Below are 20,771 nucleotides of genomic sequence, written 5' to 3' on the forward strand. Positions count from 1 at the left end.
CATCCGCAAAGATAGTAAATTTGCCCCTAATTGAAATTTGAGAGATATCATTGACATATAGCAGGAACAATATTGGTCCAAGAACAGAACCCTGGGGTACACCAGCGTCCATATCCAGACGGGATGACATATCATTGTCAAAGAATACCCTTTGTGTTCTTCCAGATAGGTAAGAACGAAACCAGTCGAGAGCAACTCCTCTGAATCCATAGGTTTCTAGCTTCTGTAGCAGTATTCTGTGAATTACACAGTCAAACGCCTTAGATAAGTCACAGAACACCGCCGCCGCACTCTCCCCAGCGTTCAACCCCATGTACAGACTCTCCAAAAAATTGAAAATAGCATCAGATGTACCCAGTTTCGTCCGGAATCCAAATTGCTGATGGTTAAGAACATTATGCCGTTTCAGAAATTCCATCATCCTAGTTTTTACCAATCTTTCTACAAGTTTGCCAAGCGTGGGAAGCAGGGCTATGGGTCTGAAATTTGATGGGTCATCATAGTTTCCACCCTTAAATAATGGTATAATCAAGGCATCCTTGAGTAAATGTGGAAAGGACCCACTTGAAAGTGAAACATTTAACACCTCAGCCAAAGAATCAAGGGTTGGTAGCGGTAGCGCTGTTAGGACCTTTAGTGACAGCCCATCCCATCCAGAGGAGTTCTTATTTTTCATTGAGGATAGAGCTTCCATTATTTCACTAGAATCTGTTGGTCTAAAGAAAAATGTTTCAGGCACCTTAATGTTGTGTAAGTATGAGCGCGGATCTCCAACAGACTGAGGCAATAATATTGATAGACCCAAAGCAACACCCTGGAAAAAATGATTCAGTGTTTCGGCCGACACCGTGCTATTAGAAACAGAAGGGTTCCCATGTTCGCCACGTAAGTCATTAACAATTTTCCAAGACTCTCTAGACTTATTTCTTGATTGGTTTATTTTACTTGAGTAGTATAAGTTTTTTGCCAATTTCACTGTATCACGGTAAATTTTGCGATATCTATTAAAGTAGGATATGAATTTGGAGTTGTCCAAGGCAAACTTTCTTATGGAGTGCAAACACCGAAGATTTTTACCAGAAACTAATAGACCCCTGCTATACCAGGGTCTTCTCCTTTTTTCCCTAATTGTCACCATGGGGAAAGTTGACTCAAAAACATCCACTAAAGTTGAATGGAAACTATCAAAAGGATCACCGTTGTTAAGTATGATACCATTCCAGTCTATTGAATTACAACATTCTTTAAACTTACAGAAATTTTTTCTAGTGAACAACCTTCCGCACTTTTTTTTTCTTGAGGTACACTTTTTTTCACTTAGAAGAAAGGAAAATAATACGGCCTCATGATCAGACAACCCGGCATTTACAATTCTACATGCAACCTGCGTTTCACAGAGAGTAGAGCAAACATAATCTAAAAGTGATGCTGAATTAGCAGTGATGCGAGTAGGTTGGTCAACATGCAAACTTAAATTAAAAGATTTCAGCACTCTATGTATCGACAAATGATTGTTAGAGTTATTGCAGTCTAAAAAATTTACATTAATGTCACCTGTCAATATTAGTGATGCATTTACCGATATTTGGCTTAAAATGTTATATAATTTATCAATAAAACTACTAAAATTACTCGAGGGTGACCTGTAAAGGCCTAAAATGTACAAATTTAATTCTTTAGAATAAACAATGCAAAATTCAAAAGTTTTTTCTTCCAGGAGATATTCAAACTTGGTTATATCAACAAAGTTATATCTTTCTAAAAACTTATTCTCTATCTCTTTATCAAAGTTCCACCATGATTATACTGAGTACGGGAATAGATGGATGCAAGAGCATAACTTTCTATAAAAAAAGATTCACCCTGTTTGAGCCAATGTTCAGTCAAAACAACAATGACAGGGTTATCTTCATATGCTAAAAATAAAGAGAGTTCATCAGATTTATTTCTGACTGACTGAATATTTAAAAGGGCTAAAGCAAAATGGACTCCCGACTGAGTTTGGCCTAAAAAAGTTTTGTTGTGTTCCAGAGGTCCACTATTCCATGTTATATCCATACAAGGTATAGTTTTTGATACTATTTTTAAGGCAGAGTGGTAGATATATATCATGATAAAATATCACAAAGTGATTTCGGTGATAGCCGATGTGTAGGCTCTTCAAAAGCATTAGTGATAACTCTCACAGAAAGGTTTTTATTTCTTATGAATGAGTTGATGTATTTAAGAGTCTTAAAGTAGAAGCGACTGTGACTGAAATTATACGTAATACACAAGATAAGATTAGTACTCTTTCCTATAAACAACAGATTATTTAGACTAGACAGTGTGACCTGCGTAAAACTTAAGTTAAGACATACAACTACATTATCTTTACTATTATAATTAATGACATTGCCAAAAAGGTCCTTACTTAGTCTGTGAAAAGGGGCGCCAGTCATTACTTTTCCTGATATATCATAGCAAGCACCTGACAATTCCCTGAGAATAGATGATAGACGTCTGGCACTAGAGTCTCCATAAATAACAACTCTGGATTTCTTAGGTAAAGAGAGGCGTGTCTTATTTGTATAGGAGTAGCTATGTTTATATGAAGATGGTTCTTTTGACTTGACAGAATTATTTGTTGGTTCCACCATATACATAGAGTTGGTATGTGGTTCAACGTCAGAGTCTTGGATTACCATTGGAGTCTTTGAGATTTTAAAAGACAGTAAATCATTTCTAAGGGAAGCTATTTCACAAGAGTAAGAGTGATTTTCAGCCTCAAGAAGTCTAATAGAAGTGATCATATTTCTGCTAAGAGCATGTGTTTCCTTCAGGTCTTTTTGAAGTTGATTTATTTTTTCCTTCTGTTCTGAAATGGGCTTGTCAAAATCCTTCTCAGTCTGGGACATCCTGTCGATATCAGATCTCAACTTTAAAACTTCTTCTCTCTTGCAGTTTAATTCCACGACCATTTTTCTTTCCATGTCCAATATGTCTTCCTCAAATTCTTGAGTTTTTTTGCGCTGCTTTTTGAAGGCATTTTCCTTAGATTTCAATTCAGTATAAAGATTATCAATTTTTTTCTCCAGAGACAAAATTTCTTGGTTGTGTGAAGTTTCTAGCTGCTCAATAAGAATACTCTTGTCATTTACTATGGTTTGCAACCTGTTTAAGGGTCTTATCATGTTCTGTTGTAGATATCCAGCTGGATGTGGAAGCTGATGCCTTACATGTGTCAGAGCAGTATATCTTTGCTAAGATATACTGCTCATATACTGCTAATGTCATCAATAAAATAACAAACCATCTGATGGTAAAGTACCTTTTCAAATATTTTTGAAAGTACTGGAAGTATACTTATAACGCGCAAGTCGTTATAATTTTCTGGGCTAGCAACTTTTGATAAGGGTTTACCAATCGAAATTTTCCATTGATCGGGGAAATAGTGAGCTTCTATACAACAATTTATTATGTGGCATATGTACGTATCAATAAAGGGGCTACAATACCTTAACATTTTTGGTGAAATCTGATCCACACCAGTCGCATTAGACTTAATACTATTTAAAATTCTACTTACATCTTCAACAGTTGCAAGATTAAGTGTGAAATGCAGGCTATTATCAAATACACCATTATTATAACACTGAACTTGTTCATCACAATTCGCAGAATTTTGAAGAAATTGAGAAAAAAAGATGTTAATTTGATTTGGATCAGACAGGTGTTCCGGAATATTGGTATTATTTTTATCTCTACAAATGTTAAACTTTTTTAATGACGACCAAAGCTGACGTTTATTTTTTTCGTTACTCAACAGATTAAGGTGCTTCTTTTTTTCTCTTCTAATTGTAGCCAGAGTATGATTTCTCAGAAATTTATAATTCTCCCAATCTTGTATATCCCTTGTTGCCTTGAATTTCCTTAATGCCTCATTGCGTTGTTTTTGGAAAAGAAGTACCTCAGATGTTAGCCAAGGAGCTTTAGGTTTAGTAATTCTTGCTTTTTTAAAAGGAGCATGTTTATTAAAAAGTGTTTGAATTAAATTATTAAAAATTACTAGCTTACTATCGATATTATTTTGATATAAAATGCTATCCCATGGTAGGAAATATAAATCCTGTAAAAAAAGTTGGTTATTAAAATTTTTAAAGCACCTGTACTCAATTAGTTTAGGAACTATGGGTACCCTGTTTAAATTTAGTTCACAGAAAACCAAGTTGTGATCTGAGACGTTGTCTGCGCAAATGACCCCTTTATTATGTATCAGAGACACATTAGACACAAATATTCCATCAAGAAGAGTGCTGCAAGTAGCTGAGACTCTGGTTGGGTCTTCAATTATTTGAGTGAGATTATAATTTTCAAATAATGATGTAAGGGGATTATTAAAATTTAAAAGATTAATATTAAAATCTCCTAAACAGAAAACTTCGTCAACACACGGGTATATAAAAGAAAATATATTATCAAAATCAGAAATTAGGCTATATTCATTATATTTTTTGGACAGCACCACGTCGATGGGTTTGTTTCAATTTTTAAAGTGACCTCGCGATTTTGGGCACCAAAAAACTAACCTCACCATAAAGTATTCTGTAAAAAAAACGGCGAGAAACGAGTACCATATCGATGAGCTTTTTTTACCTTTTAAATCACACACTGGCTCTATCATAAAGTAATTCAACGTCAAATTAAAACAGCAGACAGTGAAAAATAATAGTGTTAATGGCGAGGCAATTTCGGTGCGAGTTAATAACGGTGTTTAGGGGTTTATTAGGCACCTCCGGTAATAACACCCCCGGAGGCCTATAATTGCCTTAAATTGCACAGGTTTTTGATGTCTTCTTCTTCTTTATCGTCTCGTTTGATTTATCGCCGTACGGTTTTAAATTTATATTACAAGGGCATTATTAATTTAAATGCATCAATCTTTATTATTATTAAAAAAATAATTCCAGTTAAATTGCTTTTGAAATTTGACTGCTCGTACTAGATCTCGCTAAATTATTCAGTCCTTCCAGGCATTATTGATGTCCATTTCCACATCTTCCGTGTATATATATACGTAATAGGTTTGTGTTACATTTGAAATCTTCCAGGTATTTTTTTAAATAATTAGATTCCAAGTAGTGGAAGTAATTTTTTATTTTTTTTTTATTAAAAACAATTAAATTACAGTGTAGGCATTTTAAAACATGTCTTCATTGCATTCAAGGCGCTTGAAATAATTTTTAAGGTCTTCCGGGCATTTTAAAAATTGTATGATGTCGAGGCATTAATTTATATGTATCTAGGGACACTTTTTTACGATAAAAAAATTCTCCAGGAATTGGACGTTTTTTTACGTCTCCCGGATATTTAAAATCAATTTTAATCGTATTCTTGGCATTTAAAGTAATTTGTTGACATCTATCACGTATTTTTGAAAAAAATTTATTTAAGGCATTTGCAATTTGACGTTTTTATGTATCTTCTAGATAATTTCTACTTCTTTTAAGGTTTTTTTTTTAAAATCTTATTTCAAATATTCTCTTATTTTATTTCAGACAAATACCCTTTACTGAAAGAGGTATTAGTTTATTGGGTGTATGCTCAATTTTAGGTGAACCATTAATGGTACCAAAAAACGGAGTTTACCATTGCGTTTTTTGGAAAAAATTAGCTGGAAAAGAGTACCATGTCGATAGATTTATGATGATTTTTAAGAAAATTTTATGATTTTGAGAGAACCATTGATGGTACAAAAAAAATGATTTCACCATTGCATTTCTGGGGAGAAATTAGCAAGAAAAGAGTACCATGTCGATGGGTTTATGTTAGTTTTTAAAGAAATATCACGATTTTGGTAGAACCACCAATTACCTTAAATTATGAAAAAATTGATTAATTTTGGGGAAACCATTTATGGTTCAAAAAACAATAATTTCACCATTTTATTTCTGAGAAAAAATCAGCAAAAAAAGAGTACCGTTTCGATGGGTTAATATTAATTTTTAGAGAAATATCGTAATTCTGGTAGAACCACTAATGGTACCAAAAAAATAATTTCACCATTGCACTCTCGGGAAAAAAATAGCAAGAAAAGAGTACCATGTCCATGTGTTTACCTTAAATTGTAAGAAAATTAATTAATTTTGAGAAAACCATTGATGGTCTAAAAAAACTAATTGCACCATCGTATTTGTGAGAAAAAATCAGCAAAAAAAGAGTACCATGTGGATGGGTTTATGTAAATCTCTAAGAAAATTTGTTAATTTTGGGAGAACCATTGATGGTACCAAAAAAATAATTTCACCATTGCATTTCTGGGAAGAAATTAGCAAGAAAAGAGTACTATGTCGATGTGTTTACCTTAAATTATAAGAAAATTGATTAATTTCGGGAAAACCATTCATGGTTCCAAAAAAAATAATTTTACCATTGTATTTCTGAGAAAAAATCAGCAAAAAAAGAGTACCATGTCGATGGGTTAATATTAATTTTTAGAGAAATATTGTGATTCTGGTAGAACCATTAATGGTACCAAAAAAATGATTTCACCATTGCACTCTCGGGAAAAAAATAGCAAGAAAAGAGTACCATGTCGATGTGTTTACCTTAAATTATAAGAAAATTGATTAATTTCGGGAAAACCATTTATGGTTCCAAAAAAATAATTTCACCATTGTATTTCTGAGAAAAAATCAGTAAAAAAAAGAGTACCATGTCGATGGGTTAATATTAATTTTTAGAGAAATATTGTGATTCTGGTAGAACCACTAATGGTACCAAAAAAATAATTTCACCATTGCATTTCTGGGGAGAAATTAGCAAGAAAAGAGTACCATGTCGATGGGTTTATGTTAGTTTTTAAAGAAATATCACGATTTTGGTAGAACCACTACTAATGGTATCAAAAAACTAATTTCACCATTGCACTCTCTGGAAAAAAATCGCAAGAAAAGAGTACCATGTCGATGGGTTAATATTAATTATTAGAGAAATATTGTGATTCTGGTAGAACCACTAATGGTACCAAAAAAATAATTTCACCATTGCACTCTCGGGAAAAAAATAGCAAGAAAAGAGTACCATGTCGATGTGTTTACCTTAATTTTTAAGAAAACTATTTCACTTTGAAAAAAAATATTAAAATATATAGAACTTTTTACATCAATTAGTTACAAACTGGCTCTCACGAGACTCTTTGATCACGACACTCAAAAATCTTGCGATATTTTGCGGACGACAGCAACCTAATAAAAATCACACCACCCGATCATTGTAAAAACCAAAATTATAATAATAATAATAATAACGTTTATTATTTACCATGGAAATTACATAGAATATAAACTTACAGGTGTATTCAATAATTGAGGTAAATAAAAGCTAATGTATCAGACTCCTGCATTTTCAATGCAGGTTCTGTTCTACCTACATAGCTACAACATAAAAAACTTTTTAAACTAAACTACTTTTTAAATAAAACTAACGAATTAAACTAACAACTAATAAATTAAACTAACTACTAGATATAATGTACATACATTACATCTAGGTAGTTGATGATTTGGTACAGATTACAACAATACAACAATTAAATACGGAAGAATATATCTAATACTAGCCATTCAATTACAATTTATAAGCAAGAAAAATGAAAAATAAATCTTCTAGCTCTAATATGCATGTTACTGATTTTCCAATAAGATTTGCCTTACTTTTGTTTTGAATCTATAATAATGGAATTCGAAATATCAGTTATATCGGGTGGTAGCGCATTAATGATATATTATAATAGAATGATTTTTGTGTTTAAGAATAGTTAAAGATTTACTTCTTAAATTTAAGTGATGAATGTCTGTCCGAAATGTAATTTTGTTGTATAGGTAGGGAGGACTGCGGTATTTAATAATTTTATAAAATAGCACACTGGAATGTAGCTTACGTCTATTAAACATATTCAGCCACTTAAGATCATTAAGCTTATGTGATACATGACCTCGCCTATTAATGCCATAAATAAAACGAATACAAGAGTTTTGCATTTTTTGAACTCTATAGAAGTCTTGACCATCTAGACAAGGTCCATAAACCACATCACAATGATTAAAATTTGACAACACAAGAGAGTCGCATAGCTCACGTTTAATATTCAGATCTAAGTAATGTCGATGAGGGTATATGGTTTTTAGAGCACAATACGACTTTTTAAGATTATTTGATATGTGTCCACTAAACTTTAGCTGTGAATCGAGTGTTAAACCCAAGCTCTTGGTGCTCTCAACTACTTGGAGTTTTTGATGTCCAACAAACAAAGAAAATTCTTCATAAATAGTCCGTTTTTGAACGTTACTTCCAAAGAGAATAACTACACATTTTTTAGGGTTTAATTTTAACATATGCTTACTAGAGACTTTAACAAGTGCATCAAGATCAGCATTTATATGGTTCAAAGCAGTTAAATAATCAGAAGGTGCAAAGGAGTGATACAACTGCGTATCATCTGCATAGAAGTGATACTTACAGTATTCAAGATATTGAGGAAAGCATGTTGTATAAATACTAAATAGTAGTGGCCCCAATATACTACCTTGAGGCACCCCATTAAGAACTGAAAGACGACTTGAAAAGGTTGCATCAATTTTTACCATTTGAGACCTATTACTTAGAAATGACTATTAAAGCTATAGCATGATTTGAGAATCCTATGTAGTGCAATAAGGCTACCAATATTTGATGATTTAAAAAATCGAAGGCTTTAGTAAAATCTAGCAATACCAGAGCGGTGACTTTGTTATTATCTCGGGCACGAAAAGTGTCATCGGTAATATCTGCCATTGCTGTTGCGCAACTATATCCACTGCGAAATCCAGATTGCTTAATGGGTAATATTGAAAATCTATTAATATAGCTCCTTATTTGTACATCCAATACGCGTTCTAATATTTTAGACATAGTTGGAAGCACACTAATGGATCGAAAATATGTATAGTCAGTAGGGTTACTTATTTTTGAAAGGGATAAGACAATGGCTTCCTTCCAACAATTGGGAAAATAGTTAGTTTCTAAGCATTTATTTATTATGTGTGTAATATATTCGCAAATATGAGGACAGCAAAGCTCAAGAAGAGTTATGTTAAGACCGTCTAATCCAAAGGCTTTACTTTTTATTTTTTTAATTATGTTAAATACCTCATAATTTTTTATTGATGGCAATTGTCAATCAGAAATGTCTCGAACTCTCTCTCGTGAAAATTACTTCAAATGCCTGGAGTAATTCTTTGCAAATGACAGCTTCTTAATTATTTCAGCAAAGTCGCTCATTAGAATCATGGTAACATTAGAAACACCATTTATTTGCAGAAGATTTAACTTAATTAAAGCATACCACGAGTCCGCCAAAAAAGAATTATTATTACGCAATATTACGTATAAAGTAAAAAAAAAAATGTAATTTTACGTCGACGATGACTTTCGCCATCGGTATCAAATTCCAATTAAAAAAAAAAGATTGACCAATCGGGTATTATAGTACAGTCAATTTAGCTTAAAAAAGAGCCCGATTTCGGCGAAAATACTAACACCACTCAATCCAATGGATATTTGACAAAAAACAGTTAAATCCGACATTTTTTGGAAAACTCAATAAATTTTTCGATTTTATTTTTCTGGAAAACCGTGAATCGTAGAAAAAAACTTTCAGAACAAAAATTTTAGAGCGTAAAATTACTTCCAACAGTGCAGCAGATAGAGGGTTTCAAAAATAATTCCAAAAATGAGTATTTTTCATTTTTCTGTATGAAATAATAATTGTGTTTAAGATTTTTTTAATCAAGTTAATATTGTATTTGTAATTACTTCAATTAAAGAAGTCGTATGCAGTAAGCCAACATCGAAGAAGTAAATAAGTGATAAAGGATTTCCGTAATAAAATAATCCTCTAACAACGTGAGTGTCCCATGTACGAGTATATTCAAAAGCCACGCTTGATACAATGTCTGTGTTAAATTTACTGGAATATCAAAGTACTATATTAAGAAATAATAATATTATGCAAAGTACAAGTTTTAATAGTATCATAGGTTGGGTAAAATGACTATTGGTTCATTTTTACATGAATTTTTTTAATTTCAACAGTTTATATATCGTATCCTACACAGTTATATGATATCGAGTCATTTTAACACATATTTGAGGTGTAGTGATAAATATATCTACCGTGTAATGTACTCGATACCAATTTTAACTGCGATTTCTGATCATTGTCTTATTTATTTTATTTTTAATTTTAGTACAGAAGAAATTAAAGCCAAAGGTGAAAAGTTTTTAATTCAAATATTGAAAAATTTGAATCTACAAAATTAAAGAAAAATAATAAAAGTAAGCCGTTTACTCCCTGGACAACTGATAACATTAAACTACTTATAAAACTAAGAGACAAAGCACATAAAAAATATCTGAAAACTAAAAGTGGTAACTGTCTCCAGTACTATCGTAATTTAACAAAGTTTACTAAACACGCTCAAAAATGCTTATTTTCGCAACTTATCTAAAACTTCTGGAAAGCCCTTTTGGAATACAGTGAAAAGGTTAATCATACAAATAAAAAGTCCTTTTATCAAAATGACAAAGCTTTTAATTCCCCCAATTTACTAAATTAAAAGACTACTTTAAAAGATATTATAGCATCAATTGGTACTAATTCGGTAGGCCATGATGGATTATCACTAAGAGATGTTATAACTTGTTTTCCATTCTGTAGCAAACCGCTCCTAAATATTATTAATCTTAGATAATCAATTTCCAGACTTGAGGAAAAATCTATCATTCAACCATTTGCAAAAGTCTCAAACCCTAAAGAAGCTAAAGATCTACGCCCTATTAGTATTTTTTACCTGTTTTGTCTAGGGTTTAAGAGACACATGTATAATCAAATTACTGCATTTTCAAATTCCTATAAAATTATACCTGAATGTCAATCCGGGATTAGGAAACGTTTTAGTACAACTACTTGTCTGGTAAATCTTATGAATTGATATCAGGCAGATGTCTACTTAAGGTTGTACCTTCATGCCTTATTTTATAATCGAGATGCATTCCTGTTTGCTAACTTCACTTACATCATGAGTACAACTGTTTTATAGTTTTTGATATTGGTAAATTAACGTTTTGAATTTGAATTGAAATAATAAAAACTGTATTTTTGAACCTAGATAATGAAAAATTGTCTAGAACCAACAAAAAATCGATTTTTTTTTCTCAAAACTTAATGGCTTATCTTAAAAAAAATGAATTTCCACTTATTTGCCATAAAAAATGGCTTAACTACTGAAATTTTCATAGCGATACGCTTTGCTTTCGAGAAATCAAATAGGGGTTCTTCACGTTTTATTCGAAAACCATAAGGTTATGTGAGAAAAGTTAAGATACAAAAACTTTAGTTTTTTTTTCTTAGGCAATTATTTATTGCAAAAAACCCGTTTTTTTAATTAATCCTACCCTTACCCCCCCACCCACCCCACACAATTTACCAGTAACAAATTGTTTTCAAAAATCACTGTTTTCCAACATAATACGCATGAATAACGGTTGATTTTTTTTGTTAATATCTAATAGAAAAACAGTGCTACTAGATTGGATACTATGGATGCAAATCGGTGATTTTTCAAAAGAATTTCTTACTGGGCAAATGATTGGGGGGGGGGGGGGGGTAAGGGTTCGTTTATGAAAAGCAATGTTTTTGCAGAAAATGTTTGACAAAAAACAGTGATTTTTCATAAGAATTTCACCAATTATTTGAGGTGTAGTAATCGAATTTACAAGTTTATAAAATATATACTTGGACTATATACGGTTGATAATGATACCAAAACCAAAAATTTACTAAAAAATCGTTGAATATTTAACGATAATAATATATGATATGTTACTTGGGTAGACTGCGTTAAACAATAATTTATTACGTGTGTAATATAAGGTAACCAGAGAGGCAGACATAGGTCTAATTGTACCAATGTAAATTTCATCCAAACCTCAAAATATAATCCTCAAAACCTTTGAAAATCTAAAACTGTTCCGCAATACTTAACCTATAATGTTTAATTTCGGTTGTAGTTACGGTTCGAAATAATCGATTTTCCTCAAGCAACTTGCGCAATCCTGCAGCTCTGAGGGGGTGCATTTTTTTGCGCCATGTGTCCTATGGTTACAGGAAAGAAAGCTCTTAAAATAGTTGCAACGAATTTCGTAACACCCTTTTGTACTATAGTACCAAATAACCAGAGACCACCATCCACATGGGTGGCACGACTTCCACAGTAAAATGGTATAAATTATAGGCATTGTACTTTTTTTGCACATCAAAAAAGGCGTACATGTACCAAATTTCATAAAAAGTCTGCAATATTGTCTAAGTTACTTTTTTTTTTAAAAACCTTAACACCCTGTATCTCAAAAGTTAAGACGTTTAGGACACATGCTCATAGAAACTTAAAATGGGTCCAAGAATCACCCTTTTTAAGGAACACCCTGTATATGGAAGACTCGCATTGTTTCAGGATTCGTTTATTAGTAAAATTCTTTAGCACTTATTTACTTCATCGCTGTTGGCTTATACTGCATACAATTTCTTTAATTACAATTATTGATTAAAAAATTATAAAGACCTTATTATTTTATACAGAAAAATTGAAAATACTTATTTTTGGTACTTTTGGCGCCCTCCATTTGCTGCACTGTTGCACTGCAATTTTGCACTCTAAATTTTTTGTTCTGTACAGGGTGTCCCAAATTCGAGGGTGACCATTGGAACCTCGTGTACCGGCTAAATGGAGGCAAAGTTGCGCAATTTGGAGCTTAATAAAATGACGTTTAAAAAATTGTAAGATTTCGGATACTTCCGGAGATATTCAAAAAAAAAAACGAAATTTGTCAAAATCGTTTTTACCTTTTCATTGCCACTTTTTATGTATTACAACGATGAGGCAAAAAAAAAAAATTAATCCGACTTGGAACTCCCATTGATATATCTTTCTCTCCTGCACTCATGGAGTTCTTATGGGAAGTTCTAGAAGGAGTAATCGGCACATGTAAGTGCGATATTTCATTTTGAAAAGCAATTAAAAATACTTTTTAAGAGTGCGAAAATCCAATATGGCGCCCATAAGAAAAAATAAAGTTGAAGATGATTGAAAAAAAAACGAAACGTCGGATAATTTTTTTTTGCGTCGTGTTGTAATGCAGGGTGTCCATTTATAAACTAAGACATTTTAACTGCTTATAAGTCGAGAACGAAAAATGACAACAATGTGCGATTTTCACACAACTTCATCAATATTTTTAAAGTTTTTTTTGACGGTGTTGTCAAGTTTCAAAATTTACCTGAAATAGGAGGAAAAAAAATGATGATTTTCAAAGGCCGACTTCTCGAATATTTTAAATGTAACACCCTGTACTTTTTAATTTCACATGAAAGCCTGTTAAATCCTCTTTTGGAAATTGTCTTAAATTCGTTCTTTTTTTTTACAGAGCCAATTTTAGTAAATGACACTTTTTGAAAATTTTCCTATAATAAATACCTATTAAATAACATTCTCGGTATGAAGTGACAACAATAACAATTGTAGCTTGTCAAGGAGACTGTGAGTTGCACAGTTTGTTTTGTGGGCTTCGACTACTGTCAAATCTTTTTAACGTCATTCGTTGAACAGTCCCAATAATTTGATTTCTATATGTTTACCACTCGGGAAAAGGCACGTTGCATGTTATTATTTAGTGAATGCAAATCAGTTACGCAGGCGAGAAGAAGATTTATAAGCAGTGTCAGGTTATAGATGGAAACCCTGTACATAAAAAGTGGCAATAAAAAACTGTTTTTAGTTTTCCGATATGTCTCTAAATAAAGTCGGTAGAAGGTAAAGACGATTTTGAGAAATTTCGGTTTTTTTCGGATAACTCCGGAAGTATCAGGAATTTTAAAATTTTTGAAACTTCATTTTATTCAGCTCCAAATTGCGCAACTTTGCCTTCATTTAACCGACCCTGTAACTCTTACGGTTTCCGAGATTCCAATGGCCACCCTCGAATTTGGGACACCCTGACTCACGGTTATCGAGAAAAATGAAATCCAAAAATTCGTTGATTTTCCTAAAAAATGCCTCAAATGCGTTTTTCCCCCGTGTAGCCTTTTGTCGTAAATCGAAAAATGCCTTTTTTCATTACGAATAATTGTAAATGTGTTAATATTTCTTAATTCCTTACAATCCAATACGAATTTTTGCCAAAAAATTCCCTATATTGACCGTACTATTATAGTACCAAATTACCAGTACCCTCGCATCACCACGACTTCCACGAAACTTTGAAGAGAAAAGGCGATAAGACGATCGTTGGAGGTGTTACCAGGAATGCCCGCGGTTCTGCGTCCCGATTGGTCCCCGCGGTACCTCGTCTAACGATCGCACGATGACGCAATCCCCGATGATGACGATTTTCATTCATTCAATTTAAAGAGCGGCATTCGCCGGCTTCGGGATTCACTTCACCAGTGACCGTCGTACCGTTCTTTCTACTCATATTCACACACGATTACCGAAGATTTTTTCTTCAAAAAGTTCCAGTGACGACTAAATGAGTTTTTATTGCCGATTGATTAATTTTTTTCATTGTTGTTTCATCGGGAACGAGTTGTCGCAGAGGCTCTACGGTAATAGGAATCGTGATTGGACTGTCACGTGACGAACACTATTTCACTTGTTTTCAAATACGCGAAACGAACTGTTTTCAACCCTCTTTCAAGTACCGATTTATTGTATGCAAAAGATGGTAAGTGGTTTTTTTTTTGTTTTACGCGAATTTTGATTAAATTTCATCACCTCCACGTGGGTTGCGAATTTACTTTTAAGCTTAGGGATTCTATTGAAATTTAAAATTTCTTCCAGGCACACATGTTGAGATCTTTGGGAGATTTTTTGCTATCATAGTTTTTCTCATTGAATATTATTAATAGAACTGTGCTAAAATCTCCACTTGCTCTTGCGAAAAAATAGGAAATGCACGGAGAAACTTTTTATTTATTTTTTTGGAAAACCATTACTAGAATACAGAATTTGATTAAAAGAGTGCCATGCGTTTATCTCAATTTTTAAGAAAATTTATTGGTTTTTGCAGAATCATTTTAGCATTGGATTACATAGAAAAATTAGCTGAAAGAGGAGAATACCATGTCAAAGGACTTATTTTGATTTACATAGAAAAAAATTGATACCATTGCCAAAAATTTGATTTTTACCATTGAATTAAGTCGGAAAAGTGAAGGGCATGTCGATGAATTTTAATTTTTAATAAATTTCTTTATTATAAGAAAACCGTTAATAATACCAAAAAACTGATTTTTCTGGGAGTACCATGTGGACAGGTTTATCTCAATTTTTAAGAAATTTATTGATTTTAAAAGGAACATTTATGGTACCATAAACTTGATATTACCATTGGATTATATTGAAAAAAATTACTTGAAACCATGTCAATGGATTTATTTCAATTTTTTAAAAAATTCTAGTTTTCAAGAAAACGAGTTGTGGTAACAAAAAACTGATTTCACGACCATTGATTTTCTTGGATAGAAAAATATTATTTTTTAATAAATTTCTCGATTTTGGAACAACCATTGGTGGTACCCGAAATCTAATTTTACCATTAAATTGCGTGCAAAAAATTAGCTGAAAAAGAGTACCATGTCAATGGATTTTTAAAATTTTTCAAAAAATTTGATGTTTATGCAAAAACCATTGATGGTACTAAAATATTAATTTCACCATTGAATTGTATGAAACATTTTACTAAGAAAGGTAGACATGGTAAAATAGAGGCAAAATTAGCTGAAAAAAAGTATGTATAATGTACATAAAAAAATTTGTTGAATGTAGAAGAATAATTGATGGTACCAAAAATTTAATTTAACCATTGATTTAAGTAGACAAAATTAGTTAAAAAAGAGCACCGAGTCAATGGGTTTATTCGAATTTTTAAAAAATTTCTTGATTTTTGAAGAACCATTGATGGTAACAAAAATCTAATTTTACCATTAAACTACGTAGAGAAAATAAGCTGAAAAAGAGTATCATTCAAATCACTCATTCTCTAAGATATTGATTTTTAATCCAGATTAAAATAGAGACTCAATATAGTCACATGTTTCGCTTTAAAGGCATCATCAGACCGGACGTTCAACACGATTTTATTTATTTATTTATAAACGTCATTATCCAGCCAATTTATTCATATTTTAATAACTGTTAATTTTTTGTAGTCATTACTTGTTTATATTGTGACTGTTGTGTTAAACGTCCGGTCTGATGATGTCCTTCAAGCGAAACATATTAAAGACACTGATACTGGATATTTAAGGTTTCTATTTTAACCTAAAAGAGAACCATGTCAATGGGTTCATGATAATTTTTTAAAAAACTTGATCTTTTTGAGGGAACCATTGATAATACTGAAAAAATGATTTTATTATTGATTTTTTTGGGAAAAATTAGCTGAAAAAGAGCACCATGTCGATGGGTTTATCTTAATTTTTATGAAATTTCTTGATTTTAGCAGAACCATTGGTGATATCAAAAAACTAATAGCTGTGTCGATGGGTTTACCTTAATTGTTAAAAACTGTCTTGATTTCGAGAGAACCATTTGATGGTACCGAAAAATTAATTTCACCATTGGATTGCATGGAAAAATTTAGCTGAAAAAGAGTACCTACTAGGGTGGAGTGAAAATGGCCGATTTTTTTTATTTGTGAGATATGGCGATGCCTATATTTGAAAAAGTTGCCTTTTCAAACCGCTGATTACAGCGCAAAATCTGGGTTTGAGGCATGAATATTAAAAAAAAAATCAAATAGAAGCTATTTTGGACCGTATATAACCATCAGGTGCATCAAAGCCACAGACTGTAGTTGATGCTTCAGTTACCAATTTGACGCAGCGTTCCACTGCTTGTGAATGGCATGGAAACTTTAAAATGTCAATTTCATTTGGAACTTCTGAGATCATTTCCATAAGGCTGCTATCGGAAATCGACACTGTAAGGGGAGGTTCGGTAATTGTTAACGACTGCCAATCAATTAGGTCAATGTAGTCTGTGGCCTTGAAATTTAATAAGGGTACCTTAAACTCGCGTACTTTTAGTCCTAATGGCTTGTGTTGTCTACATTTCAGCAGTCTTCTTAAACCTAATTTAATCTACTATCAGAGAGCATGTTTTCTGGGTGAGCGAAGTACCCATTTCTTTGAATGACAGGATCAATAATATTTCTAATATCTTCTGGTAAGAATCTGGATTTTTGAATAATTCCAAAAACATGTTTGCTGTCATGCCTACAGGAAGGTTTAGATTTTATTTCAAACCATGAAACAGCATACACTTTCATAATATATTGCGTTAAAATTTTAAGATTTGTTGATGGATTTTCGGTACCAACATATAATCTCAAAATTCGATTGGCTGTAGTTAACCGCCTGGAATGATTTAATTTTCCTGGTCCTCTCTGCGCTAAACTCAAAGAAATGTTTCCTGTTGAAATTGCCGTACAGATTTCATAAAGGTATTGCTGGTCGGTACTAAGTTCACTTGGAGTAATTGCAGGCAAAGTAGTTTCGCTTTATTCAAACTTTTTAACAGGCATTTTTTCACAGTTTTCCTATTTCGCCGCTATATCCTTTAGGCCCAATAGTACCGCCGTCCAAATTTTGCAGTAAATGACGCAAAGAAAGTTCGTTTGCATGTAACAAACAAACGAACCATTGTAAAGGTCGTCTAAGAGAAACTTTGTTTCAATATTCCATTTTTTCACACCAGTATTGACTACTGTACCATCACATCCAATAGCCTGAAGTTTAGAAAGATCCATGTTTTTCTCTAGGAATTCTAAAAAGCTTTTTTTGATAATGGTCGAATGACCAGAAGTTGGAGTTACATGACCTAAATACGTGGATCCTGGTTCCGATACTAGTACAATATGCTCTTCTATTATGGTTTTTCTTAAACATGTATTTTCGCCTTTGACTTTGACTTGCCTTTGAATCGACGATCTTGGAGCGGTCTTCTTTGGTTAAAATTTCCATATCTATTAGAGCTTCATTTACAATAATTGCGGCAGATCTATCGGATACGCATCGCAAGCTTGCGCTAAACTTTTTAAAGTTTAGCGCAGGATTTAAAGGAAGTTTTAGTCTCATTTGAGAAGTTGAGGGGCAGCTTTCTTCTATAGAACTTTCGCTATTTGCCTGGGAATATTCTTTTTCTATAATTTTACTACTTTTACTGGAAGAAGAAGGTACTTCCGACTGGTTATCTGTTTCAGTTTCTTTAAAGAGACGTCGTTGTTTTCTTTCTTCCTCCTTAGTTTTACGCTCTAATTTTTTTTGGATTATTTTACTATCCTTGGCGTCAACATTGCCAATTGCCATTTTTTGAGTGGTTCGCTGATCTAACAGAAAATCCCGTTCAGCTACAGGCACTTTGGTCTTACAGGCACATTTTTTAAAATCTTTATATAAAAGGCCCGCGTAATATAAAAAGCCAATTTTCAAGGTCATTTGGGCAGTCAAAGGTGAAATTTTGCACACCAATTTTGTAATAACAAAACGCAACTTTTCCGCATATATAGGCATTATAAGTTTCAAAAAAAAATTTTTTCGCTCCACCCTAGTACCTACCATGTCAAAGGGTTTATTTTAATATTTAAACATTTTCATGATTTTGGGAAAACCATTCATGGTATCAAAAATCTGATTTCAGCATTAAATTAGTCAGGAAAAATTAGCTGAAAAAGAGTACCGTGTCAATATTTAAGAAATTTCTTGATATTCCATTCAACCATTGATGGTACCAAACCACTAATTTCATGGAAATTTTGCAGTTTCTAGAAGAATCATTAATGATATTAAAAATCTGACAGTACTATTGAATTACAAGGCAAAAATTAGCTGAAAAAAAGTACCATGTTGATGGCTTTATCTAATTTTTTATTTAACCTCTCAATTTTGGGAGAACTACTCATCATATTATCAAAAATCTAATTTACCGATTATATTTTATTAAAAAAAATTTCAAGTCGATGGGTTTTAACGGTTTTCTGGAAATCCTAGTGAGATTCCCGTTAAAAAAAAAAATAATTTGCTGCCGATATTTTCCAGGTTCCTTCAATTAATTAATTGCTTTGAAACTCTTTCTGGAACCTTTTCCAGATGTATTTTCGTATCTGCTGTATCAATTAAAGTGTAAAATGCCTTTGAAGTCTATTTTCAGGCAAACGAAATAATTGTTTTTTGTTACTCTGAAGCATTTCATGAAAATCTAGGCATTGAATTTATTTAAAGTGACCCTTTCATTGAACTTCAGGTTTTCTTTAACACTTAAAAGTTGTGTCTTATTTTAGGCCTTTATGGTCATTTTTCAGGCACCTAAAGTAGGTTTTTTTCCTTTCTTCGTACCATTTCTGGGTCCATTCGCCTGAAACACGTCATGCCCAAATGAACCGTTGCAGATGAAAGGATGGACTTTGATCCTTCCCTTAATAAATCAAAGGACATCTTCCCGTAAGGCATGTATCGCAACAGAGCCACTTTTAAACTCATTCATTAGAATTATAGAAACTCTTAGGGGTATTGCATCAGCCCATTTCTATTTCTGGGTGACAAGTGTTTTACCTAGAAAAATCCCCTCATTTAAATAATATACGGGTTTGATTGAAGGGGGAGATTACGTGCCTCCGCTGACGCAATCGAACCTCGAAGAAGAATTTCGGGTTATTTCGTGATTTATAAGTCGATTATCGGTTTTTAATTAACATAGAAATGGAGTAAAATGAAAGCGTGACTAGTTTCTCGTTAAAAGTTAAAATTGGCGCGCTGAAATAAATTATTCAAAGTCATTCGTGACTAATAAATTTGGTACCGCGGTGGGTCACCTTCAAGCCAATTGTGCTGGTACCACACAGTCTGCCGGTTAAAATCCGTCGATTTCTTAGTAAAAGAGGAGGCGAGTTACGAGTGTACTGGTTTATCAAAGATTTACGTTTAGTATTAATAGTTTTATTAAGGGTTTCCTAGTTTCGGCTACATAGAAAAAAAAAGTTATAGACAGAAAATAAAATATTTAAATTATAGTAGGTACTATTATAAGGGCATTTGACAAAGTAAGTTATGAAACATTATGGATGATTTGTTGTGTGGTATTGAACCGAGAACAATCTTAGATCACGAGTGAGTCATTGAGGGATATTAAGGGTGATGATGATATCTAAGAATTCAGAACAATTAAACACATTGTTAACAATTTTATATAGAGTGGATAGATCAAGTATTACAAGACATAGTTTCAAAGAATTTAGATTTTCCATGTAATTGTATATGATAGATATGCCAAGTTTAAAAGTGACAAGTCTAAGGAATTTTGTCCAATAATTCAATGTATATCCCAAGCAACACATCAGATATTATTATCGTTAAATATAGATTTATTAAACGATTTGTTAGTAAATTTTTGGTTTTGGTACATTTATCAAGGAATATTTATTAATCTGTAGGATATACGTACATATATCATATAAGATTCTTTTTACAAATTTTAGATAGATTTAGATGGCTCGTTTTTAAACTTGATTACTACACCTCAAATATTTGATGAAATTCTTCTAAAAAATCGCTGTTTTTCGTCCATATTACCTAATCTAATAACGCTGCTTTTATACTAAATATTTATATATAAAATTATATCAGATTTAAATAAACA

General features: G+C 32.4%; 2 protein-coding genes across 5 annotated transcripts in view; one reads left to right on the top strand and one right to left on the bottom strand.

The window, feature by feature from the left end:
* Positions 1-20,771, bottom strand: part of LOC126742676 (uncharacterized) — an 85,479-nt gene that overhangs the window by 49,773 nt on the left and 14,935 nt on the right. The gene's annotated exons all lie outside the window — the stretch shown is intronic.
* The window catches only part of LOC126742688 (neural/ectodermal development factor IMP-L2), a 53,222-nt gene that overhangs the window by 19,088 nt on the left and 13,363 nt on the right, over positions 1-20,771 (top strand). The window contains exon 1 of one of the 3 annotated variants that reach the window (XM_050449454.1): positions 14,510-14,799. The exons of the other annotated variants lie outside the window; for them this stretch is intronic. Coding sequence (XP_050305411.1) covers positions 14,788-14,799 — 12 coding nt within the window. The 5' untranslated portion in view covers positions 14,510-14,787. Of the gene's footprint in view, positions 1-14,509; positions 14,800-20,771 lie in introns of those variants that run through there. 3 annotated transcript variants of the gene reach the window in all.

This window comes from Anthonomus grandis, chromosome 12, assembly GCF_022605725.1.
Source record: "Anthonomus grandis grandis chromosome 12, icAntGran1.3, whole genome shotgun sequence".
Lineage (NCBI taxonomy): Eukaryota > Metazoa > Arthropoda > Insecta > Coleoptera > Curculionidae > Anthonomus > Anthonomus grandis.